The following is a 26653-nucleotide window of genomic DNA, read 5'->3' on the forward strand; positions in this document are numbered from 1 at the left end:
AAGACGGATCAGAATTACAACTACACATACTTTTGGACCCAGTAATTCCACTTCTAGGAATTTATCCTTCACATAGACATACATTTACAAAATGATCTACATACGAGTTTATTCATTGCATTTTTGGAAATAGCAGGAGATTGGAAACAGCCTAAATGTCCACCAATAGAGGACTGGTTAAATTAAAATTGTATGTCCATACAATGGAATACTATATCTGTAAAAAGAATGAGAAGCCTACTTGTGTACTAATATAAAACAATCTTCAAGATACATTGGGTGGGGGGACTTTCCTGGTGGCGCAGTGGTTAAGAATGCAGGGGACACGGGTCGAGCCCTGGCCCAGGAAAATCCCATATGCCGTGGAGCAACTAAGCCCCTGCGCCACTACTACTGAGCCTGTGCTCTAGAGCCTGCAAGCCACAACTACTGAAGCCCACGGGCCTAGAGCCCGTGCTCAGCAACAAGAGAAGCCACTGCAATGAGAAGCCCACACACCGCAACAAAGAGTAGCCCCCGCTCGCCACAACTAGAGAAAGTTCGCGTGCAGTGACGAACACCCAATACAGCCAAAAATAAATAAAATTTAAAAAAAATAGAAAGATACATTGCATGGGGAAAAAAGAACAATAAGGGACAATGTATGGTGGAAAAAAAAAAGCTGAGAAAAACAATATAGACCATTTGCTAATATATGCATAAAACATTCCTGGAAAGATACATGAAAAACTGGTAACACTGGCTGTGGGCAAAGAACTGGGTCTGGAGGACTGAGATGGGAATGAAACTTATTATTTGCCCTTTTGTATCTTTTGAGTTTTACCTACTGGGTGTCTATATTACTTATTCAATACAGAAATACACTTTTCTTTTCTTTTTTTAAAATGAGCCAGTTTTCCAAGGCTTTATCCGTTTGTAGAACACATGGAAATATATTAACAATCATCATTTTTTTTTTTGGCTGCGCTGCACAGCTTGCGGGATCTTAGTGCCCCGACCGGGGATCGAATCTGGGCCCCTTGCAGTGGAAGCACAGAGTCCTAGCTACTGGACCGCCAGGGAATTCCCACACTTTTCTTTTTCTAAAGAAAATATTAAACTTTTTCTCACCCCCTTCTCCAAGATAGTTTAGTTCCTTTGTGCACCCCTGCATCAGGGACTTTTCACCAGACAAAAATCATAAGCATAGTTAACCACGTGAGCCCATGAGAGAGGTGGAAGGGAGAGGGAGAAGGTTTATGAGCTGAGAACACTCCTGTGACACCCTCCCTGCCCTGGGACAGAGCCTGGGAGTGAGGTCTGTGGGTCTTGAGGGCAGCGAGGTACACTCTGCCCCACTGCGGCCACACAGCCACTCTAAGGACTTGCCCTCTAGAATATTCCCTACAGGGGTATCAAAACGCACACCTCCCCTTAGGGTCAAGGCTCTTTCCTTCTCTTATGTTACACTTCTCCAGACTTCCTCTTGGTTCTTCCTTCAACCTCCCTCTACCATTCTTGCCAGTAGCACAGTAGCTGCTGGCCCCGCCCACTCTGGTACCTGCTCTACCTCTTGAAGTCATGGACATCCTGGAAGTTTGTCATTAAAAGTCCCCAGTGGGGCTGTTATAAAAATAAGAGCCTTTTACCCATTGGCTGGTCTTGAGCTAAATGGTAAAGTTGAAATATCTTATCTTTGGAAACAGTCACCCAGTTCTAGGCCCATCTATTTATTCCTGCCATGGCATCCTGTAAAATTCCTTGACTGTTTCATGCCTCTCCCTCTTTTCTCTGTTAAAAATCTGCTCTCAAAAGTAGAGAATAGCAGCCTATATATGAAGAAGGTGGGAGAAGACCTTTCAATGGCAAGAAAGGATATTATAATACATTTTGAGGGAAAATTCAGATTATAAAACCACATGCATAATATGAACCCAATATTGCAGACCTATATGCATAGATTCATAGAAAAAAGCTAATGTTGGGCTATGTTATAGCTGGGTATTAAGACTGTGGGTGACATTTTTTTGCTTATCTATGTTTACTAAAATATCTGTAATGAACATGTATTACTTTTATAGTAAGAAACAACAGATGTCATGAAGAAAAATAGGGTATAAAACTCAAACCCTGAGGAATAAGTGACTGATGAAAATCAAATAGGTATCCTTCTTGAGCAAGTCTGTATTTTTACCAGCACATGGCTTTAAGCTATCAGTAAAGCTATGTGGTCAGAAAGGCAAGTGGGAGAAAAGGCACCATGGGAGGCCATGGACCACTAGCCTGGGCCTGGAAACAGCATTTAATGTTGAGCCCTTTGCAGGTTTACAACTTGGGATTTCCCTCCTTCTCATGCCAGGAAGCCAAGAGCTTAGGGAACCTGAGCAAGGGATACTTTAACTCCCATGAACTTGTGACAAACCTCAATGATACAGATGCCAATCCATTATAAAGCCTAGCATGGGGCAGACCCTCAGGGACACATCGTAAATGATGATGCTGGCACAAATTCTACTCTTCCTGTTTAGTTTGGAGAGGAATTTTTCTTTCAACCAATCAACTTTCATTACACTGGTATTGTGAACAGCAAGAACATAGTTCTCCTGCCCATAAGGATTTAAGATCCAACTAGGGTTGACTCTAAGAGAGAACTTTAAGATGCTTACTACATATGCAAATGCATATTTGAATATATACATACTCTTTTATGTGCAAGAATGAAGCACACAAGACTGACTCTAAAAGTGATCAGAGTTGAACACTAAGATGCTGGTTAACTAGATCTGGGTACATTAATACAAAGGAAGACTATACAGCCATGAAAATTATAATCTGCATGTTTACAGACATGAAAAAATATGCATAATATATTGCTCAGTGAAAAACATTCTAAGATTATAGATAGTGTTAATATTTATACGTATACATGCACAGTCATATATCCGTAGGCATTACAATATCTATATGGGGTATTAACAATGTCTCTAGTTTTCTCTTTTTTATCTGCTTTTCTAATCTTTTCTACACTAAATATATATCCTTGTGTATTAAAATGTTTAAAGATACAAAAGCAATCACCCTGTATTTTTAAAAAATAGTTTTTATATAGTATAGGAAAAGAGAAGTTATCATAGAACAGTTTAAATTAAAAAAATTTTTTTTGAAGAAGGCTAGTTTTGATCTGGGGCTTGAAGATGATGATGGTTTTAGAATGGCAGGGAAGGAAAGAGGGTTCTTGTTCAAAGCCTCTGGTGGAAACTGGCAAATGTGTATTTGTGTGCGCATGTGTGCATGTAGGTATGCGGGTGCATGTTTTGGGGGTGAGGGAAAGAAGCAGTTAACGTATCAGAGCAAATAAGTCAAAGGACAGTCTAGGGAATCTGAATTTTATACTCTGGGTAAAGAAGAGCCAGATAAAGTGACATTTCACTAAAAATTTGTTGGAGGATAAAGATTCTAAGTGCCCTGCACAAATGGGATTGGACAGGGGAGAGGCTGCAGCCCGGGAAGCCAGCTTGGAGGCGGCTGCAGAAGTCTGTTTGAGGTGCCGTGGCCCCACTAACATGTGAACTATGGAAATGAAATGACAGGAGCTGATCTGGACAGCATCACAGAACAAGGGTCAGCTGGCCCTGGCAGGTGACAGCATTTGGAGGCTGTAATACAGAAGTAAAAATGAGCTCAGGGTTTTGATCAAAGAGGCTCTAGAGGCTGCTGGTGAAAGCAAAACTTTCCCATTCCGATGTATCAGGTGGGGTGTGGAGGGGGAGATAATGCAGGTCTGAAGGACATTCAAGAAAGCTCAAGTGCTGTAGCCTCAACAGCACAGGACTGATTTTAACACCCTGGGATTCCAGTCTTGTCCTGGCACTTCCTGCCATGTGACCTCCCTCATCTATAAAGGGGATGGTGATAGCTATACCTTGCCTACTTCAGAGTGGCTGAAGGGTCAGTGAGATCATCTGGTTAAAAAGCACCTAGAACACTAAGCAGCTGTATAAGCACCAAGCACTGCTGTCCTGCACGCAGGTGGTGGCTGCGTGGAGAGATGACACTCGCTGAGAACACAAGGCTGCAGAAGTCAAGATGGTCCAGGAACTCAGCCTCAGCCTAGCCTTTAATAAACAGAGAGAATTTCTGTAGAACCCACTGATTTACTGAAAAGGATCAATTCCCTTCCCCAAAGCCAGGAGCCAAAGCTCCTCGGTTCAGGGTAAAGGCATGTGGTCAGCGCTACCTCAAGGGAGCTTCTTCCCACGCTACGACCTGGGAAGACCTCCCGCGTCAAGCCCCTTGTGTTACAGGTGAGGAAACTGAGGCCCGGAGGAGCAGAAAAGTAAGTTGGCCAAGGTCACCTCACTGGGGAAATTCCGTGATAGCTGCAGGAGGACAGAAGAAGGACGTGGCGGGGATGGACCACTTTCTGCTCCCTGTGGCCACCAAGCTGACCCTCATTGCCACCTTCTCTTTCCTGGACTTTTGTGCAGCCTCTCCACAACCTGTTCTCCCCACTGAGGCCAGAGTGATCTTTCAAAGCTAAACATAACCATGTCACTTCTTTGTGAAAAGCACTTTGATGGGTTGGGAGCAGTTCCATCCATCCAGCCCTTTACTAAAGGCCACAGCCCCTGTCCTGAGAGCCTATAGCTCTCCCTGCTAAAGGCTCCCACCCTTTGACCCTTCAACTCTGCCACTCCTTTGCAAATAACCCCCTCATTAAACTCCTCAGCCACCGCTTTTGAGTTTCCTGCTGCTTGGCCAAGATACCCATGGCCTTTAAGGCCCCCATGATGTGGCTCCTGTCTGCCCCTCCTGTCTCCACCCACCAGTCCACACTCTCACTAAGACAAGCCCCTACTCATCCTTGGGTGAGTTATAAGCTGTGGGTTATGTTATAAACGCACAGTTCCCAGTTAATAGCATTTATCATCATTTGTCATGACATATATGTCTATATGTACAAAGACACATGTGTGATTATCTGATCTATTTCTCACTAGACTGTAGAACAAGATGCCCTGGTTGATCCAGTTTCCAGAGTCTGAAGGCCAAAAGGTTTGGAGGCAAAATTCTCCCAGAGACTCAGCTGCTACCAGCCTCCCTGTCATTCTTTCTCAGTGACATGATAAAAAGCGAAAACGAACAATTGCCACAGATGCTCTGCAAATGACACTCTTGGCATCTCTTCAGCCAAGCAGCACGCAGGGGGGACCCCATGGGGGGAGAAGGGAGGGAGTGTTGGCTGCTCCCAGGAGCCAAAAGCACAGTCCAGGCCTGGTGTCAGGACCTGCCCTTGGGAATGAAGCTGACAGCCCAAAGGAATGTCCCAAAGACGGAGGAGGCTATTAACATGGCTCACTCAGACTGTGCTACATGGGGAGGGAGCAGAGTCTCATTATTAACCTCGGTGTATTAATATTTGATAAAGCATCTTCATGATGATAGATAGCAGTCACCCAGAACAGGGGAACAGCTGTGGTTCTGCAAAGCATTCTCAAAGAGGAGGAACAGCTTTTATCAAGAAGGGACAACGGGAGAAAGTGTTATGTCCTGGGCAGGGGAAACTGCCCTGGACCACACAGGGCAGGTGGCACACTGGCCTCCCTCGTAGGTTGGTCTGCACAGGTAGCTGGCAGATTTCTCTGCACAGTGGCCTGTCTCAGGGGAAGAAGGAGAACTCACAATGGCTGACCTCCAAGAGAGAGCTGCTGAGCCAATTATATTTTTCTTCTGACAGCACATTAAAATGATTGCTGATGATTAAAGATATTTCTGTGAATAGTACATTTTCCCGATATCTAGTCTCTAAATAGAACTCCACTCCATGTTTTGAAATCTGAGAAGAAAACATTTTAAAAATTTCTCGTTAATGACACCATCTTTGTTCTCACAGGTAGCTTAAGAGAGACATTTGGGCCAGGCACACCTGATGCCTTGGTCTCCAGCAGCTGTGTTTGAAACTGTCAACTTAACAGGCTGCCAAGAAGCTGCTGACCCCTCCTGGCACAACTGTGATGGAATCCTGCTCTCTGAAAGAAATCATTCACCCTTTGGACACAGAGCCCTTCTCACACAACTGGGGCACCTGAGCTCAGAGTCATCCTGGTGCAGGTGGGGTGAGACTAAGCATCACTTTTTGCCACCAAAGTCAGGAAGGAGTCCATACCACCCTCTCTGGGGAGTTTCTGGAGGGTCCAGGCTGGTGGGCAGGGAGTGCCAGGGTCTGAGCACCACTGTCCTAAGGCTCTGATGGAATACCTGCCGGTCAGAGAACTTAACCTTGGGGCCTGGGCACAGTGGGTCTGGAAGACATTCAAGGTTCAGAGTGGCAGCAATCATGTGCCTCAGGGCACAGGGACACGGCCTGCAGTGCACCCGCCGCCCTGTTGCGTTCTCTGAATTGTCCTAAAGCAACCTCACCTCTGGCCTCACCTCACTTCTGATAAGAAGGCTACAAAGAGAGAATGTGAAAAGGAAGCACATCTCTAGTTTGAAAATGACTTGGATTCTGATTTAAAGGCAAAAGCAGAGTGGGCTACACAATTTTGTGCATTTTGTCTTAAAAGGGAGGCTCTGTGTAGTCTGTCCCTTAGTAATTGTTCAATGAGCCAAAAAAGGGGAGAAAGGACGTGTCGGGTCCTCCCCTCCTCACAGCCTCCTCAGGAGGCCCCAGCCTGCTCTCTGCGCTGCAACCTTCCAGATGCCTCTGCACCAATGAGCTGGAAATCACGCAGCGGGCGGCACTTGCGATGCGGGGATGCTGAGCTGTGTGCATGCATAAGGCAGGCAGGGGACGTGGGCTGGAGGCTAATGCACAGGGCTCCTCTTTTCAGGGCATCTTTCTGTCGCCTTCCTCCAAACCCCCACCGCCACCCCCCTACCCCAGTGCGGCCACATCTGCCCCGAGGCAGCATCCTCACCCAAATCACAGGGGCGCACAACCAGGTGCGAGGGTATGTGCAGGCAGAGGCCTCCTCTGGGATGAGGAAAGAGGGCACAAAGGGCAGGCATTTTGGCCGAAAATTCCCCGCAGCCTGCAGTGCTTCGTTCCTCATTCAGACCCGCAAACGTTTACCTAATGGCGCCCAGTATGAAGGACAGGAAGTGGGGTGAGTGACAATGAGGATGGCTTGAGGAGACACTGGGAGCTTTTTTTTACTGAAACACGAAGGCTGGAACCTCTTGGAGGGACAGGAACTTGGGCTTTCCAGCTGCTCCCCTTCCTCTAACTTTCAAAGCAAGTCTGAAAAGTAGGAGGGTGCCAGAGGCAGTCATCCAAGCAGAGAATGGCCTCCCGCTCAGGAAGAAGCCTCAGGACTTAGCCACCACTGAACCTCAGGAAGCGCTGCCAGCTTTAGAGGCTGACACTGAGAGCAACATCTGCCCAGGGACCTACCTGCAAATATTCCTGCTGGGCCCCCAACCCTCCCCTTGGCATGCCAAGGTCAAATCCATCCCCATCCAGGAGCCTCCCGCAGTGTTTTCTTACCCACGTCCCCTTTCACTTTAGTCAGGCTGATCCAGTTTCGAATCCAGAGTAATTCATTCTGGAGAGGAGTCAGGTATTTGTATACCAATGTGGCAGTTTCCAGACAGAATAACCAGATGGCTTGTTTATTTCGGCCCCGGAGGAAGAGCCGGGAATGGTTTGAAAGGCTGAATAGGGAGTGCTTCCTTTGGAGCTGAGAGGAAGACGACTTAAGAGGCAGAATCGATGGAGTCCAGTTAACCAAATGCAAGTCTTCTAACCACAGGTCACTAGGCAGAGAAGGACCCGGAGGAGCTGCCACACTAGGAAGAGCATCTAACAAGGCCTCATCGTCCTCTGGTTTCTTGGGTCTTCCTGTCACCCAGGAAGGGTGGGATCTAGGCTGGATGCCTTTGGAGAAAGATCTGCACAGCAGTGGGCTTCATCCCCGTGGCCATTGGGTCCCTGGGGACCAAGCCAAGAGCTCGAAGTGCAAGCATTAGCCTAATTTCGCTTGTCCCTGGCTCTTTTTTCCAACCCAAGCCTTCTAAGATGAAGGAGGGTGGGGGTTAAGAGGGAAGAAACTGGCGCTGGAACACGCCAAGGTAACTGGGACATTGACTGAGCTGGTGAACTTGAATATCTGGAGTTGGGAGAAGAGAAGGGACAGAAAGATACTATTCCCAGGAGTTCCTTGGCAGTCCAGCGGTTAGGACTCAGCACTTCCACTGCCAAGGGTCCAGGTTCAATCCCTGGTGGGGGAACTAAGATCCCACAAGCCGCAAGGCCAAAAAAAAAAAAAGAAAGATACTATTCCTAAGTAGATTTCCTATAAATACTAACATTCACCTAGTATTTTATTAATAAAATAACTTTCATAAACCTTATCTTACTTGATCTTCACAACAACCTTGGGAAAATACTACTGTCTTCATTGTGTAAAACAGGAGATTGGGGGCTTCCCTGGTCGTGCAGTGGTTAAGAATCTGCCTGTCAAGGTAGGGGACACAGGTTCGAGCCCTGGTCCCGGAAGCTCCCACATGCCGCGGAACAACTAAGCCCGTGCGCCACAACTACTGAGCCTGTGCTCTAGAGCCCATGAGCCGCAACTACTGAGCCCCTGTGCCACAACTACTGAAGCCCGCGTGCCTAGAGCCAGTGCTCCCAACAAGAGAAGCCACCACAATGAGAAGCTCGCACACCGCAACAAAGAGTAGCCCCTGCTCGCCGCAACTAGAGAAAGCTCGTGCGCAGCAACGAAGACCCAACGCAGCCAAAAATAAATAAATTTATTTTTTAAAAAATCGAATTCCAGTTTGATAAGAGGTTTAGTCCAGAAAATCCTCCTTTCTGAGGCAGTGTGGGGAAGATGTTATCTGTTCTCAGTTTCCTATCGAATCACCCTTTCCTTTTGGGACCACAGAGAAGATGACGACAATTCCTCTATCCAGGACCAGGCAGGGCATCGAGGTACACAATGAGGTCCACGCACCTCTGCCCGGCTGTCCCGCCCATCACACACTCCTTCACCCAGACCTTCTTTTACTTCTGACTTTGGACACAGGTCATTCAGGACAGAGGCTGAGGCCAAGGGTCCACCTGGCACCACCTCACACCTGGTAGGAAGTGGGGGACATGTGGGAGGAGAGGCTGCCTGATCTGTGCTCCCTCCCGAGGGGCCCTGGCCTCTGGGCCATGCAGCCATGTCTCCATCACCGCCCTGCTAGGGCTCACGCCAACGCACACAAAGGATTCACCACAGTGAACCTCGGGATTAGGAGAGCGGCTCCCCTAACCGCCACGGCCCCAAAGAGTACCTGCCAAGGCCTTGATCCGGGACCTCTCAAAGAGCCTGGCTGAGCTGCTGTCATTATCCAGCTCATCGTCCGGGGCATCCCAGCGGGCATTGATCCGGCTGTACGGTGGCTGGTTGCCCACGTTTTCAAACTCCGTGGCCGATGTCATGTCAGCAGGCTCTCAGCAGCTACGCCTGCCTCAGTCTTCATGGAAGGGTCCCTGGGGGCGGACAGCAACATAGTCAGAGGGTTAGTGCCCACCCCCTTGGACTTTGTCTCAGGGGAAACTTATTTGGAGCATCCAACAGGAGTAGATCCTTGCGGGAGCAGCACACGGTGCCCTCTGCCTGGCCATGCTTCCTACCCAGGGTCTCCAGGTTGTCAGGTATAAAATAATGCAGCAGCAGCAACAGTAACGGCGGCAGTGGCGGCGGGGATGGAGAGCTGCATGCAGCAAGGGTCAGGACAGCCAGCAGGTGGAGACGTCAGTCGCAGGCAGGCCCGCTGCCTCCAAACCCGCCGCCGCGGCCACTGAGGGGGCTGGCTCTCCTGGGAGTCAGAGTTTGGCATGGATGAACTGGGAATAGCAGCCCCACCCTGTGGACTGGGGCCAGGACCCAACCTGGCAGGGAGGTGGGGACAGGGCAGGAGAGGGGAGAAGCTGGGAGTTGGCTGAGTCTGATTCAAACATGAATCAGTGGGGAGAGAGGAGAGCATGAGCTTTAAGATGCCACTGGTGCCACCAGCCCCGGCAGCTGCACTGGGGGAAGTTAACCCCTCCCAGTAGCTGCCCAAGAGCCCTCCGAGTTCTTTCCCTGCAGCAAACATTCAGAAAGCTGGGCTCTTGGTTTTGCCTTCTCTGAAGTACGCCCAGGTGCTTGGACAGGTTCTCCTGTTGCATCCCAGGCATGATGGTGGTGTGGGGTGGTGAGGGGATCCCGCCCACAGCGGAGCTGTGTGGTCATCTGCGCCATGAACATGGGCACCGGGAGCACTGGCTTCCTCACTTGCCTGTCATTCATTCACGATACTCCTTCATTCATGATTATTTCAAATACGTGCCAAGTCCCTACGAGGCGGCAGGCACTGTGCCAGGCAATTATGAGTAAGACAGGGAGGGCCCTGTCCTTGTGGAGCTTATACTCTGGCAGCAAGACAGATGATTGAAGAAGTAGTTACAATAAGGTGTGATGCTGTGCCACAACTAGGGAAGGATGAGGGAGCGTGAGGGACTCGTGCTAGAGGCTGGGTATCCGGGGAAGGAGAGTTTGAGTTGATTCCTAGAGGAAGCTTGGAGGCATCCTATAAAGGGATAGGTGGAAAGGAACGGGTCCAAACAGAAGGAATAAAGAACAGGTGCAATGTTCTGAAGGTAAGAAAGGGCGTGGCAAAATTTAGGAACCTTACGATATAACTGGAGGGAGGGCAAGGTCAGAGAGAAAAGCGGGACAGGAGGCTAGAGAGGCCAGGCTGGGTCCTGAATGTCCTGGGCCTTTGGAACAAGACTGGCTTCCCTTCAGTCTTAACTTCCTCCCCTGTACCTGCCCTTCAGTCCTCTCCCCAGGGAGCTTACGGGACTCCAAGATCAAGTCTGTGACACAGAACAGGGAGCCCAGAGCCTTCCTATCCAAGAGAACAAAAGGGGTGGGAGTAGGGGAGGCTGTGAGGCGGACAAATGACAAGTGTCGACAGCGAGTGAGCGGTGAGGTAAGCCACTCTCTCCCGGAGCCGTGCATACACATGCACATCACACACGCACTCAGTCCAGCACACGCACTCACCCACCCAAGCAGGCACACGCTTGAGGAAGAAGTGAAGCCAGCTCACCAATCCAAGCGTGACTGCAGCGCCAGAGCCCTTAGTTTTCAGACAGAATCACTTCAGGCTCTTTTTCCCCCATCTGATTAATCAATCCCACCGCAGGCCTTTGAGGTAAGACAGGAGGAGCCGGAATTATCCACCCTAACTGCATAAGGGAGGAAACCAAGGCCTCTTAGGATGAGGCCTCCCCAAGGTCATCTCGGGTATTACTGCTACGGCTGGGAAGAGGCCAAACTGGGAAGAGGCCACTTTATCAAAGCAGGTGGGGAAAGAACATGGCACACGGGGACAGAGGGCATTCCCGGCTTCCAGGGCTTGGCCAAGGTGTTTGTTACTCATGCGGCGGGCAGGGGGTGGGGTGGGGGAGGGATGGGGGGGAGGGAGGATGAAGGCAGGGGAGCCAGCCATCACCCCACCGGGTACCCGCCGTGATTCCAGGCCTGGGATCCAGCACAACCTCGTCCCTTCTGACAGCCTGTCGTCTTGCACAGACGCGCTGCTTCCAGGGCTGAGATGTCCCACTCGGCTGGCCCGGCAGAGGTGGCTGGGAGGGCCCTCCCCCCTCCACCACACCCTTCCCTACTTCCCTTAAGGGAAACCACCACCAGCTTGGAGCTGTGAGTGGGGAGGGGCTGACAGGCTGACCGCTGGCCCCCGAGCAGGGCCGAGCTGCCAGATGCAGAAGGCGAGGTGAGATCAGATCGTGCGTGCAGGAGGTAACCAGACCCTGGCTCTCCTTCTCGTCTCAGGCTATTTTTAAGAGTGGCTGAGAGGGGCCCAGGCCGCGGGGCCCAGGGAGTGAGATTACCTTTGCCGCGGCTCCGTAAATAAGTCTGCCCCAGAAAGATGAGCCTGAGCGGGCAGACCAGCAGGACCGGGCGTTCAAGACAAGACTGATGGCCCCGGGAGCAGAAGAGCAGCCACTCGACAGCAATTCACCCTGCTTAAAAACGCCCGTGCCTCCTGCGACTGCAGCTCGGAGGAAGCTGCAGCGAGGCAGCGGCTCTGCCGGAACGCGAAAAAAACACACGTGCGCGTCTAAACACACAGCGCGAGGTGTTTTTTCTTTCTTTCTTTTTTTTTTTTAGAAGGGTCAGGTCCCTGAAGACAAACACCAAGGAAAGAGATTCAGAAACTAAAGAGAGGCCCTCTTCCTCCTGCCCCCTCCCCCAGCCATGCCCACCCCAGCGGCGTGCCCAGATGGCATCCCATCAGGGCCAAGGGGCTGGGGGCTGGGCCAGTGTGTTCAGCGGCAAGGGGAGAATCAGGTGTGAGAGGCAGAAGAGAAGAAAATAAGAAAAGAGGAAAACTACAGATGGTTATTCCAGGAAAATAAAACAAAACAAAATATGCCTAAAACCAAATTCAACCCAGGGTCACCCATAACTGTCACAACGGCCCTTCAAAGGCATGGCAATAAAGAAACCACCATGACTGAAAAGAACAGCATAGGCTGGGGACACATGGTGGGGACACCTAACCAAATTGGGGGGGGGTCATGGAAATGACATTTAAGTTGATATCGGAGGGGAACTTGGAGCCAAGGTGATTCAGTCACGTTTTTAAGGATATAAGTCATCTATGCAGCCAGACGGGCCCTCCATGAGTACGGCAGACAGCAATTCCATGGCTAAAAATAGGCCCCAAATTGCACCTCACTTCCCTGCCAGCCCACCCAGGAAAAAAGGTATAAGAAGTAGTTCCATGTCCATTCACTGCCCAGTTCACCCTGAAGCCCCCTAGAAGCCCTTCTCGCAACCCACCAGACCCTCGTCAGGCTGTAGGTGGGTCTTCTGTGGTCTGTGGGACTCCGCATCCAGGAGAGCCCACCTTCCCTGTCCATCAACCTGCCTGTCCAGCAGCGGGGCAGGCCCGTCTCCAAAAGCACAGTCCGGGGCTCAGCCTCACATGGCGAGCTTCTGCCGCCCCCTGACCCCAGGTTACACTTTGAGTGGGATGGGTCCCTAGAAGACTTGCCCACAGCTCAGTACTGAAAAGCTCATGTGATTGCACAGCGCACTCACTTGCAGAAGGAGCGCCTGCCTGGGAAATGGATTTCACAACATCACTGATGCCACCCACAGCTCTGCCCTTCGCTCACGTGCCCAGGGACCTGTCCGCTTCTGAGATCAGGTGTTAGGCCTCGGAATTTCAAGCCCACGTGCTATGCTCAGTGAATTCCCGGGGCGGGTAGGAACCCAGGAGGTGGCTGTCATGGCAGCTCCTTTCCCCGCCTGCAGGGTGCTGCCGGAGCCCTAGGTAGAGCTCACTTCAGCCCTTCCCATAGCGCTGAGCAGCAGAGGATGGATGTTCTTTTCTTTCCCGCCCAGCCGTATCCCCTCTTTCCTGTACCACACAAACGTGAGCAGCAACAAAGTCCAGGAGTGAGAAATGGGGGAAATACAGGCTGATGCTGTGTTTCCTTAACAGGGTCACCAGTGCAGGCTACTGCAGTAGCTTAAATTCAGTCTTCCTTAAACAGAGAATTTAGACCTTCTCTATCTTTATTTTCTCTTTAGCTGTAAGGTTTGACCCCCTCACTTGCTTCCTATTTTGTTCTGCCCCTTTATGCTACCCCAAACCTGCTTTTAACATGTTTTGGTACTATGGCAACCCAGGTCAAAAGATTAAATCCTAAAGTCTCCCTGGAAATTTTCTGCCAATGCTTTTACCAAAACAGAACATTCTTCTACTCCCTTTGATCATAATCTCATTGCATATTCACAGACACCTTAAAGAATAGTTAAATACATAAACACTCACTAAAACAGCAGGAGAACCAGTGAGCTGCCCAGTGCAGGGTACTCTCAATCTAGAGCCAGCCCCAACTTCCTCCCCATCCCCCATCTCCAGCCTGGCACCTCCATCTGTCTAGCAGACGTCTCCACCTACAAATTACGGCTCAGTCTCATTACGGCTAAGACTGAGCACACGGCTTCCAGCACAGCAGAGTAGGGGAGTTTCAGGACCATAGGGTGACAATGAGGCCCGGGCAAGCATACCACCTGTGGGTGACCTTTCCAGCAGATGGACGTCACCAGCAGTGCCTGGGCCAAGCTGCTGCCTCTCCCCAGAGCACACTCTGCTTTCCCACACTCTACCGTTCCCATTCTGACCCAGCCTGGCTTCCAGTCCATCATTAGGAGGGTGTGGCTTGGGGGTTCTTAAAGTCTCAAGACTCCTCTCCATGGTTGCCACCATCAAGGATGCCCATACATTTGCAACATCCTGGTCACTCTAGTCCGCTGCTGTTTGGTCATTTTAATCCTTCTGCTCCAGCTTCTGTCACCAGGCAGGGACTTCAGGCCCACATGTCACAACTCGTCTGCCCTCATCATGGAAAAATCTCCTACTAAGAAATGGCTTCGGTCATGCTGCAGCTGCTTGGATGGGGGAGGAGGGGAGGGATCATGGCCCCAACAGTTCTTACAGGGATTTGAATGGGGAACAGGTGCTGCTCAGCTCTGATATAGGGATTGGCCCATCAGCCCTCTATCTTAACACCACCTATCAGCACCTCACGTCCAACACAGAGGCAAATGTCCACTGGGAATGATTAAAGGAGAGGGGAGAGATGGTCCTCTTAATATACGTAATTTTCAAAGATTATCTTCTATTGGGATTCTTGGGCTCCATACCTGCATGTACAGAAAGCTATTACAACCCTGTCCTACTTCTTATCCCTCCCAACTCATTTCTTTCAAGATAGTCGCTGGCCTCCTCCCCCAAAATAAGTCATAATTCTACGATAGTTGAATTGAAAAGCTGAATGCCCGTTTTCTGTTCTTCCAAGAAGACTTTTCTAGAACACCCACAGTTACCTCTCTCTTCTCTGATGAAAACTGCACAGGGAGGTAGTGTGGCCTCAACATTCGAAGTGGTCAAGAACAGGCTGAAATACCTACGGACTGGGAGAAAATATATGCAAATGATGCAACTGACAAGGGCTTAATTTTCAAAATATACAAACAGCTCATACAACTCAACAACAAAAAAACAAACAACCCAATCAAAAAATGGGCAAAAGACCTAAATAGACATTTCTCCAGAGAAGACATACAGATGGCCAACAGGCGCATGAAAAGATGCTCAACATCGCTAATTATTAGAGAAATGCAAATCAAAACTACAATGAGGTACCACCTCACACCAGTCAGAATGGCCATCATTAAAAAGTCTACAAATAACAAATGCTGGAGAGGGTGTGGAGAAAAGGGAATCTTCCTACACTGCTGCTGGGAATGTAAATTGGTGCAGCCACTATGGAGAACAGTATGGAAATTCCTCAAAATACTAAAAATAGAGTTGCCATATGATCCAGCAATCCTACTCCTGGGCATATATCTGGACAAAGCTATAATTCAAAAAATGCATGCACTATTCACAATAGCCAAGGCATGGAAACAGCCTAAATGTCCATTGACAGATGAATGGATAAAGAAGATGTGTTACATATATACAATGGAATACTACTCAGCCATAAAAAAGAATGAAATAATGCCATTTGCAGCAACATGGATGGACCTAGAGATTATCATACTCAGTGAAGTAAGTTAGAGAAAGACAAATATATGATATCACTTATATGTGGAGTCTAAAATATGACACAAATGAACTTATCTACAAAACAGAAACAGACTCACTGACATAGAAAACAAACTTATGGTTATCAAAGGGGAAACGGGTGGGGGAGGGGTAAATTAAGAGTTTAGGATTAGCAAATACAAACTACTATATATAAAATAGATAAACAACAAGGTCTTACTGTATAGCACAGGGAACTGTATTCAATATCCTGTAATAAACCATAATGGAAAAGAATATGAAAAAGAATGTATATATGTATATGCATAATTGAATCACTTTGCTGTACACCAGAAACTAACACAACATTGTAAAATCAACTATACTTCAATAAAATAAATTCTGAAAAAGAATAGGTTGAAATAATTAATTTGAAATAAAAGGTGAGATATTTCTCATGAAACAATTGATTCAGAAAAGATAATCAAAAAATAAAACCATTAGATAACAGATTGATGGATAATTATACAATGGAATCAAGTTCCCAACACCTGAATTCACTGATGAGTTTTAGCATCACTAAGAATAGGACAACGAGATACTGTGTGTCTCCAGATATGATGCAATATGAAGGACATCATGGCCTATGACATTATTGCCAAAAAAGTTGAACCTCAATCTGATCAAGTCTGTAGAGCTAATTTCCCATTTACAGGAATTATAGGAGATTGATAGACAAGTTAAATGACAACATGAGGAAGCAAAGAGGCAGACCCAGAAGGCGGATCATTTTGCAGACAACCGACTCCACTTCTTCAACAAGTCAACAGCATTAAAACAAACAGACTGAAAAAGAGGCAGAGGGTAGGGACTGCTGTAGATGAAAAGAGACTTAGGAGATATAATAGTGAATGTAACATGTATTTTGTTTGGAATTTGAATCAAACAACACCAAAACACATTTTTTAGACAACCAGGGGTATCTGAATTATAGACTCAATAGTGGATAATGACCAGGAATTACAGTCAATTATGTTAGGTGTGATCATGGCTTTGAGGTTATGTTACCATGGCCCTAGCGCCTAGTATGGTCTGGCTTCTTCCTCCCAGTCCAAGCTCATCCTTCACCACATGCCCTACATGCATCCTGCAAGTCTCCTTTCAGTTCTCAACCGGCATCCATGCCCCAGGCCGCCCCCTCCCCACCGTACCCCAGCTCTTGTGCATACTGTGCCCTTGGCCTGGAACACTTCCTGGAGCATCTTTGCATGTCTGGCTCCTCCTCCTTCCTCAGGTCTCCTCTTAGGTATCACTTCCTGTGGAAGTCCTCCCCAAGTACCACATCTAAGCTAAGTCCTTTGTCATCCTCAGTCTGGGCACTTTGCTTGACCCCTTCATAGCCCTCATCATAATTGCAATTACTCATACATCTGTTGGTTCACTTTTGTTTTTGCCTCTCCCTGCCTAGACTGTAGAGGTTCTTTGCAGGCAGCTGCAAGCCTGTCTTATTCATTATTGTATTCCAGTGCCTAGCACCATGCTTGGGACATAGAGGTGCTCAGTAAATATTCTCTTCCTCCTAGAGACCTAAGCTCAAACTCTGGAGCCTCTATCCCACCTTATTCCTTGATCCATGCAGTACTCATTCACATAGCCCACTTATGTGCATTGAGCACTTACTTATTCAATATTGATTCATCACCATGGCCAGTCATTAAACCTCTGTAAAGTGTCTTCCATCCATCACTCCTTTATGTTCTAAGGCTTCCACTTCACTCCAGGCCCTTACCGTTTCCTGCCTGGACTTGGGTAATGGTCCAACTTTGTCTGTTTGTGGCCTCTTCAATCCATCCTACACAGCCTTCCTCATAATGACTCGCCTCTACTCCATAGCTTTCAGCAACTCTCTAACGCACAGTCTAATCTAGGGTCCTACACCAGTCGGTGCTGAGTTCATACTCTCTCTTATGCCAACTCTGCTCCAACCAAGAGGGTCCATGTGTCCTGCACCCCCCACCTTTGTACCATGTGCCTCTATAACTTTATTTGTGCCACATCCCATATGCTGAAATTTAGGCACCTCTCCTTGCAATTTAAAACAAATATAACTTTCAAACATTTAGAAACGCAATATAACATTTTCCTAGAATAGGAAGGAGGTCACCTTACCCCTCCTATTCAACTCCATGGATCCTCCACTGCTTCTATGACCAGCAAGTGGAGGGGGCAGTCACGGTGGGCTCAGGGAAAGCTGCTGATGATCTGTGCACTGACTCTCCCTCCTCAGTCCTGCTCCCTCCCCCAGTCTCATTTTTATTGCTGGGTGAGGCCAGATCTTCACTATCCTTCCTTCTGGCCATCCTTCCAATCCTGGGAAGAAGATGAATCTTTAGCTTTTTCTCCCTTCCATCTTCATTTTAATATGTTCAAGTCTTTCTCATCTTAAGTAAAACTCCTCCTTTCCATCCTTTCTTTCCTACCTTTCAAAGCCAAATTTCTTGACAAAGTTGCCAAGAATAAGAACAGGTGATTTACAGAAGAGGAAATCCAAAAGGCTAAGACCCTAAAAAGAGACACTCAAGTTCATTAGCTAACCAAGAAATGCTGATTAAAATAAGGAGAAACCAGAGGCAAACATTATCAAGCTGGATAACATGAGGTGTAGATGGTGGCGTGCAGCACAGACACTTTGTGTGCTACTGGTGGGAGTGTGGAGTGACCCAGCCATTCTGGAAGGCAGTCTGCAGTTCTCAGGCAGGTTACATATCTACAACCCTGTTCCTAGGCATACAGACCAAAGAAATTCTCACACAGGTCAAAAAGGGGACATATGCAAGGAAGTTCACTGCAGCATTGACTGTGGTGGTGGGGAGGTGAAGATAACCTGTGTGTCCATCGCTGGGGGATGGACAGTAAAATGTGGTGAATGTACACATGGAGGACACATGGCAGCATTGGAGGATCTTAAAAAGTAGTGGATAAAATAAAGAAACAGAATGAGATCTATAACACACCACTGAATAATTTCAAAACATATGCACATAAAACAGTATACATATTATAGGGATGTAAACAAAAGAAAAACTCTTAAACACATGAAAATGGTTGTCTCTAGGTGGACTTAGGGAGATGGAAAAGGGAAATGGAGATAAAAGGAAACCAACCAACCAACCAGGGGAGGTGCCCTGCCTAGAAAATGATGACGATGAACTGAGAGGTATGATGAGGCCTCTGCTCCTAAAGTAAAAATAGATACAGTGTATTTAACTATATTCATGAGAACTTCCTCATCCCATAACAACTCACTCCTTACTGCACTGAAAGCTGGCTTCCCTATTAGTTCATGAAGCTATTCTTGAACTATTCTTGAAGCTATTCACTGACACCTCCCTTCCTTGTTCCTTAAAACAATAGATGCTTTTCAGGTCTTATCTTGACTTCTCAGAAGCCTTAAGCTCTGTTAGCCATTCCAAAATTTCCTGAAACCACTTCCTTTGTCTTCCAGGACATGCTCCTTGTTCTCCTTTAACTCTCTGGCCTTTCTCCTTGGCCTGCTCTGGGGGCTACACTTCCTCTACCTGTCCCTTGAATGGTGATGTTCCCCAGAGTTCTGTCCTGGGCCCCTTCCATTCTTCCTCTGTCTACTCGCTCTTTTTAGACAATCTCCTGCACTCCCATGACCTGAATGACCACCTCGCGTGAATGACTTCGTGACCTTCACCTTGTGTGACCTCTCCGCAACACCCATCCATCACATCCAACTGCCTTCTGAACATCCACCTGGAAGGCCCACAGGCCTCTCACACTCAGCATTATTCCCAGTTGACTCTATCACCAACCCAGTCCCAGCCCTTCCTGCCATGTTCCTAGTCCACCAATATCCCAATGGCCCAAACCCAAACCTGGGGTGATAGAACCCAGTATCTCATCAACTCAGTCCCCTCGATGTCTCTCAAATCTCCATTCTTCTCTGTCTCCACTGCTCCCCTTCACTTCTCAGCACTGTCATCTCAAGTCTAGTGGTTTCCTGCTGATTTCTTTGTACCCATATTTGTTCTTTTGCCTACCATCCTGACCTATCCTCTACACTGTGGCCAGAAAGATCATCTTAGAATATAAATATGAGGTCACTTCCATACTTTAATAGCTCCTCTCTATCTCAAAAGAAAGTTTAAAACCCATCATAAATCAGAGTCAAAGCCTTTTGTGATCTATCCCCTACCTGAACACTATTCTATCCAACCGTCCCTACTTCTGCAACCCTACTTTCCAGACATAACGAACTCTATTCAGGTCCCCAGCTCTCTCTGGACACGCTCTTTGCACATGCTGTTCCCTAAGCCTGGAACACAGTCCCTCTTTTTCAGAATAATTTCTTATCCTTCAGAACTCGTCTTAGCCTTTGCTTTCTTCGAGAAAGCTCCCCATCTCCACCCTCATCCCCTGCAGCACTGGGAGGTGGGAGCACTTCTTCCAGGCTCCCATCACACTCAGTGCTCATTGTCATCAACGCACTTAGCCTCAATATAGGAGAATAATCTATTTTTCTGTCTTTCCCAATAGACCATAAGCTACTTGAAGCCAGGGACATCCTTAGTCATTCTTTTTGTCCCAATTGCCCAGCATAATGCCAGGTACACGAAATGGGGATAAAAAATACTGAACAAATGGGTGAGAACTGAGAAATGCAGAGCACTGCTCCCGAAGAGGACAAGAGCAGCTCCTGCAGAGGACACACTATTTGGAGGCCAGTTTGGAGGTCAAGGTGGTGAAGGGGCTGGAAACGTGGCACGTAGCAGGAGTGCTGTGGATGCAGGCTGGTCATCGATGCCCTGACAGTGTCACTGTTGCCCTTGTGCCTCAATCTCACATTCCTGCTGTCTCTTCTTCTTTTGCTGGACTGTGGTGGCAAAAGAACAGGCAGTGGCAACAGGGCCCAACGCCTACGATCCAATCTTGAAACCTTTCAGAGCAGCTCTGACTCAACCCACACCTCAATTTTCTCACCCGAAACATTGATGAAAGCAGCCGTTCTCACACAGAAGTCTTCTAGACAGGGAAGCCCCACTCCACTTAGCTGAGAAGTCTTTTATATATTCTTTCTTGTGTCACAGAAACATCAGTCATAGAATGGTTTCTATCCGTACAGCTCTGCTACACAAACAAAGAGATCTATTTTAAAAGTTGAACCTATAAATAATATATGTCATGGGTGCCAATTTGGTATTCATTCATGTTAGAGCTTTTAAAATAATTCAGTTAAAATTAATCTCTTAAAAGTTGCTCAGGCCCACAAGGACTCCTGAGGGGAAGGGCGCCGGCTGGAGGATTTTCCCACCTTTGGCCAGGGCGTGAGCCTGGCGCAGCGGGGCTGTCCTCTGGACACATACAGAAAGCTGCCTGCAAGGCTCCAGTCTCACAGCAAAGGCAAGTGCAGCCTTTCCAGGCTTGGCAGAGCCGGTCCTCCTGTGCACAACCTCCCAGGCTCAGAGAGCACCTCTCGGCCACTAGAATCCGTTTCAGCCTCCTTCCCTGGACTCTGCTGATGGGGACGCACCAGCTGCTGGCTCATGCAGTCACTCTGCCGCCCACGGTCCTCAGGAAAAAGACTTGGCTCTTTACACAACTGCGAGCAAAGCCCAAGGCTCGGAAGGGAACCTGGAATTTACTAAGAGCGTTATATACATTGCCCCATTTAACACACACCTATACTCACAGACTATTAGATATTATTACTGTTATTACTGCTATTAGTATTATTGTCCCTGTTCTATCAAAACAGCAGACCTGGGTTGAAATCCTAACTCCTGTACTTAACTTAGTAGTCGTGTGCTCTTCTATAAGTCACTCAACCACTCTGTACCTCAGTTTCTCCACCTGTAAAATGAGGGAAATACCCTGTGCTTCCATGGCACAGGACAGGGCCTATCAATGTCCGAATTCTACCCTTTCTACACCCAGCTTGGAGGCATCTTCCAGTCGCCCCTATGGTTAGGTGTGGCTGTGTGACTGAATGAGCACAAGGGACACCACTTCGAGGCCTTAGCCATAAAAATCTTCCCCATAATTCCTCATTCTTTCCCCTAAACTCCTAGGACTTAAAGGGCCAACATGAGCGGAACCTGATTTCCTGGATGACTGTGGGGAACAAAGTCTCCCCCTCAATTTATACCCATTGACTCATCTATGATGTGAGCCAGAAATAAAATTTATTTTACAGTTCCTTATTAGAGCAGTTAGGATACCTAAATCAACACACCCACCACTTATCACATAAAGCTGTTGTACAGATTATAGGAAGTTATATGAAAATGATGTATAAACCATAGAGTACCCTATAACCCCAAGGTATAGTTATTTACAAAGAAAATGCAGTATTTCTTAGTATCAAGTTTGTGGGTCAGCTCAATACACACACTCTCACAGCAAAAAGGAAAGTACACAGTAGGAGTCTATTGTCATTACCCCATTGCCCCTTCTGCAACTGTCTTTCCCTTTTACCCCTACCTCAAGCATCCAAGCTCTCTCAACCTCCCTTGATGCCAGGTTCCTCCACTGAGTTGAATGACCCAAGTGGAACTCTTCCTTCAGACCTACTTCCATCCCTACTTCAAAACAAAATTGACTTTGACAACCTAATTCCCTATCATAGTCAACTCCTCAAAGGGAAGGATGCCATTTTCACCTCAGAGGTCTCTGCACATGGTAGGCACTCAATTTTAGTACATGTTAATTGGATGAAACGGATGTATCTACTTTCCCAAGGGGCAGAGTATCTCTCCCAGGGAACACATCTTAATAAGCACCTTACAGAAATAGATCACCTTATTCAAAGGATGGATATGAAAGAGACAGTGTAGGAGCCAAGCCAGACAAATAGGTGAGAAATGGTTGGTCAGACAGGTTACCCAGCATGTTCAAATTGTGTGAGGGAGGGAACTGTGTATGGCACCTACAGGGAAAGCCAACTTTGCCTAGAGAGCCCTTGAAAAGTATAGCCTTAACTTAATGTACAACCTGTGCTAGGAGGTAAACCCTGGGTGGGAGAAGGAACTGTCCAAAGTTAAAGAATGTGGCAAGAAGGGTGCAGAATGAGGCCCTATTCCCTGCCTTCTAGAGTTACACTCAGACCTCTTAGCCTCACTGCCGGCCTGACCATAACCAAGGACTTTGATGAATTTTCCAACACTATTCTAGTACCCTGTATCTGACTACAGAATCAAGACGAGCATTCACAAGTAGGTTGGCACTGTTTATTCATTAATTCAACAATTTTTTATTGAACAAAGCACCCCCCACAAAACTCATGAAATATTTAGATATAAATAGAACAAAATATGTGCAAGATCAGTAGGCTGAAAACTACAAAACACTGATGAAAGAATTTGAAAGTCTAATAAATGGAGAGATATACCATGCCCATGGAATAGAAGATTCAATATTATTAAGATGTCAGTTTTCCTGAAACTGATCTACAAATTCAGTGCAATGCCAATCAAAATACCCACAGGGCTTTTTTTTTTTTTTTTTAGAAATCAACAAGTTGATTCTAAATTTTCTATTGAAATACAAAGAAAATAGAATAGCAAAACCATTTTGTAAAAAGAACAAAACTGGAGGATTCACATTGCCTGATTTCAAGACTTACCATAAAGCTACAGCCATCATGATAGCATAGTATGGCAAAAGGATAGACATACAGATCAATGGACTAAAGTCCAGAAATAGACTGACATATATATAGTCAAACAATTATTGTCAAAGGTGCAAAAACAATGTAACAGAGAAAGGGTAGTCTTTTTCAACAAATGGGTGCTGAACAACTAGACATCAAATGAAAAATAAAGTGAACCTCTACCTATACCTTACACCACATACAGAATTTAAGCTAAAATGGATTATAGACCTAAATGTAAAACCTGAAACTTCTAGAAAAAAAAACAGAAGAATATCTTTGTAAAGTTGGGTTAAGCAAAATATTTTAGATACAGCACCAAAAGTATGATCCATAGAAGATCAAGTATTATAAAAGAAAAAATTGATTAATCTGACCACCAAAAATAAAAATGTCTGCTCTTGGAAGGATATTAAAAATACAAGCTGCAGACTGGGAGAAAATACTTGTAAAACACGTGTCTGATAAAGGACTTATATCTAGACTATATAAAGAACTCTCAGAACTCATTAATTTTTAAAAAAGAAAAAACTCATTAATTTTAAAAAAGCCTCAATTTAAAATGAGGAAAAGTTTTGTTTTTTTAAAAATAAATTTATTTATTTATTTATTTATTTATTTATTTATTTATTTTTGGCTGTGTTGGGTCTTCGTTGCTGTGCGAGGGCTTTCTCTAGTTGCAGTGAGCGGGGGCTACTCTTCGTTGCAGTGCGCAGGCTTCTCATTGCGGTGGCTTCTCTTGTTGCAGAGCACGGGCTCTAGGCACGTGGGCTTCAGTAGTTGTGGCAGGTGGGCTCAGTTGTTGTGGCTCTCAGGCTCTAGAGTGCAGACTCAGTAGTTGTGGTGCACGTATTTAGTTGCTCCGCGGCATGTGGAATCTTCCTGGAGCAGGGCTTGAACCCGTGTCCCCTGCATTAGCAGGCAGACGCCCAACCACTGCGCCACCAGGGAAGCCCCCGAGCAAAAGTTTTATACAGATGTTTCATCAAAAGATATGCAGATGGGGCTTCCCTGGTGGCACAGCGGTTGAGAGTCTGCCTGCCAATGCAGGGGACGCGGGTTCGAGCCCTGGTCTGGGAAGATCCCACATGCCGCGGAGCGGCTGGGCCCGTGAGCCACAGCTACTGAGCCTGCGCGTCTGGAGCCTGTGCTCCGCAGCGGGAGGGGCCGCGATAGCGGGAGGGGCCGCGATAGCGAGAGGCCCGCGCACCGCGATGAAGAGTGGCCCCCGCTCGCCGCAACTAGAGAAAGCCCTCGCGCAGAAACAGGGACCCAACACAGCCAAAAAGAAATAAAAAAAAAAAAAAAAAAAAAAAAAAAAAAAGATATGCAGATGGGGGCTTCCCTGGTGGCGCAGTGGTTGAGAATCTGCCTGCCAATGCAGGGTACGCGGGTTCGAGCCCTGGTCTGGGAAGATCCCACATGCCGCGGAGCGACTAGGCCCGTGAGCCACAACTACTGAGCCTGCGCGTCTGGAGCCTGTGCTCCGCAACAAGAGAGGCCGTGACAGTGAGAGGCCCGCGCACCGCGATGATGAGTGGCCCCCACTTGCCACAACTGGAGAAAGCCCTCGCACAGAAACGAAGACCCAACACAGCCATAAATAAAAAAATAAATAAATAAAAATTTTTTAAAAAACTTAAAAAAAAAAGATATGCGGATGGCAAATAAGCACATGAAGAGCTCAATTTCATTCATCATTAGGGAAATGCAAATTAAAACTACAATAAGATATCACTACGTGCCTATTAGAATGGCTTTAAAAAAACTGACAACAAGTGCTGGTCAGGATGCAGAGCAACTAGAACTCTCAAACATTGCTGGTGGGAATGCAAAATAGTACAGCCACTCTGGAAAAGAATTTGGCAGTTTCTTACAAAATTAAACATACGTTTACCATATGACCCAGCAATCCTACTCCTGGGTATTTTTATCCTAGAGAACTAAAAACTTAGGTTCACACAAAATGTAAATGTTTATAGCAGCTTTACTCATAATGACCCCAAATTAGAAATAACTTGTTTATTAACTGGTGAATGGATAAACCAACTGTGGTACCTCCACGCAATGAAATACTACTCAGTGATAAAAAAGGAACTGATAAATTAGACACAACATGAATGAATCACAAATGCATTATGCTAAGTGAAAGAAGCTGGACACAAAAAGCTGCATACTGTATGATTCAATTTATATGAAGTTTTGCAAAAGGCAAATCTATAAGGACAGAAAACAAACCCGTGGTTGACAACGGTTAGGGTTGAAGAAAGGGGCTGACAACAAAGGGGCATGAGGGAATTTTGGAGGGTGATTGTGGTGGTGGTTATACCACTGTGTGTATTTGTCAACACCTATAATAATGTACACTGAAAAGTGTAAATTTTACTGTGTGTAAATTATTCCTCAATAAATTTAAAAACAAAATACTGAAACTAAAAACATAAACATAAATAAAAAGACTAAAAACAAATATTTATTGAGTACCTACTATGTGCAGGTGCATTGTTATGAACTGCTTTGACAATAGTGATATAGAATAATTATTACAATTTATTTTAAAATAATGAGAGGGTTTTCTCCAGCAAGGTACTATAGTGGAGGATATAAATGTGGTAGAGGCACAGATTCTGCCCTCAGGTTGCCTAAGACGTGGATATAAGTAATGATACAACAAGATATAATTAGGTAAGTGTGAAGAGAGAGACATAAATAAAATACCATAGGAATTCAGAGACAGGAGAGAATACTGAATGCTGGAGAAACCAGAGAAGGCTTCACGGAAGAGATGCCATTTGAGTTGGGTGCTGTTGACAGGAAGTGGTGATTTTATTGTCCAGGTAAACAGTGTTTATCAGAAAGTTTTCTCACATAATTTCTCTTTGATCCTTCTAACAACCTGGGAGACAGGGTAGGAGTGGGGGAGATACTATTAATCGCAGTTTCAGTTAAACAAACTAAGACTTTGAGATGAGTTCCTTGCCCAACACTTGGGTGGCGTAGCTAAGGCTTAAACTCAGGTCTTCTGAGAGTTCGGTTCACTCTCTGTTCCCAGATGGTACACCCATCTAGAAGAAAAGTTCTTCCTTCTCATAATATAGAGAGTGACTGCTAATGGTGCCATTTCCACCTTTGGATCTCTCCAAGAGAATGGGTTACTTCTAGCTGTTCTGGCCACTGAGAACACCCTACAAGGCTAAAATGTTTGAGTCTTTCCTGCATGTGGAATGAGAGCCAGCAGAGGGGAGATTTTCTGTGGCATTCGTTTAAACTCAAGGTTTAAATGTCTCAAAGTATCTTTTATAAATACTAATAAAACAAAAAGCCTTGAAAGTTACAAGGATAATATGGACTGCTTCAAATGCATGGTCATATATGTAACCATGAAATTAT

At 46.6% G+C, this 26653-nt stretch overlaps 1 protein-coding gene across 6 annotated transcripts in view; it reads right to left on the minus strand.

The window, feature by feature from the left end:
• Positions 1-26653, minus strand: part of SPTB (spectrin beta, erythrocytic) — a 125230-nt gene that overhangs the window by 59899 nt on the left and 38678 nt on the right. For 2 of the 6 annotated variants that reach the window (XM_036841174.1, XM_036841180.1), the window contains exons 2-3: positions 20596-20742; positions 9265-9463 (exon numbers count right to left, since the gene is read on the minus strand). In XM_036841174.1, the coding sequence (XP_036697069.1) occupies positions 9265-9412 (148 nt within the window). In that variant the 5' untranslated portion in view covers positions 9413-9463; positions 20596-20742. Of the gene's footprint in view, positions 1-9264; positions 9464-11070; positions 11151-11872; positions 11992-20595; positions 20743-26653 lie in introns of those variants that run through there. The other 4 variants (XM_036841176.1, XM_036841179.1, XM_036841178.1 and 1 more) reach the window with 4 other exon arrangements.

This window comes from Balaenoptera musculus, chromosome 2 (assembly GCF_009873245.2).
Source record: "Balaenoptera musculus isolate JJ_BM4_2016_0621 chromosome 2, mBalMus1.pri.v3, whole genome shotgun sequence".
NCBI lineage: Eukaryota > Metazoa > Chordata > Mammalia > Artiodactyla > Balaenopteridae > Balaenoptera > Balaenoptera musculus.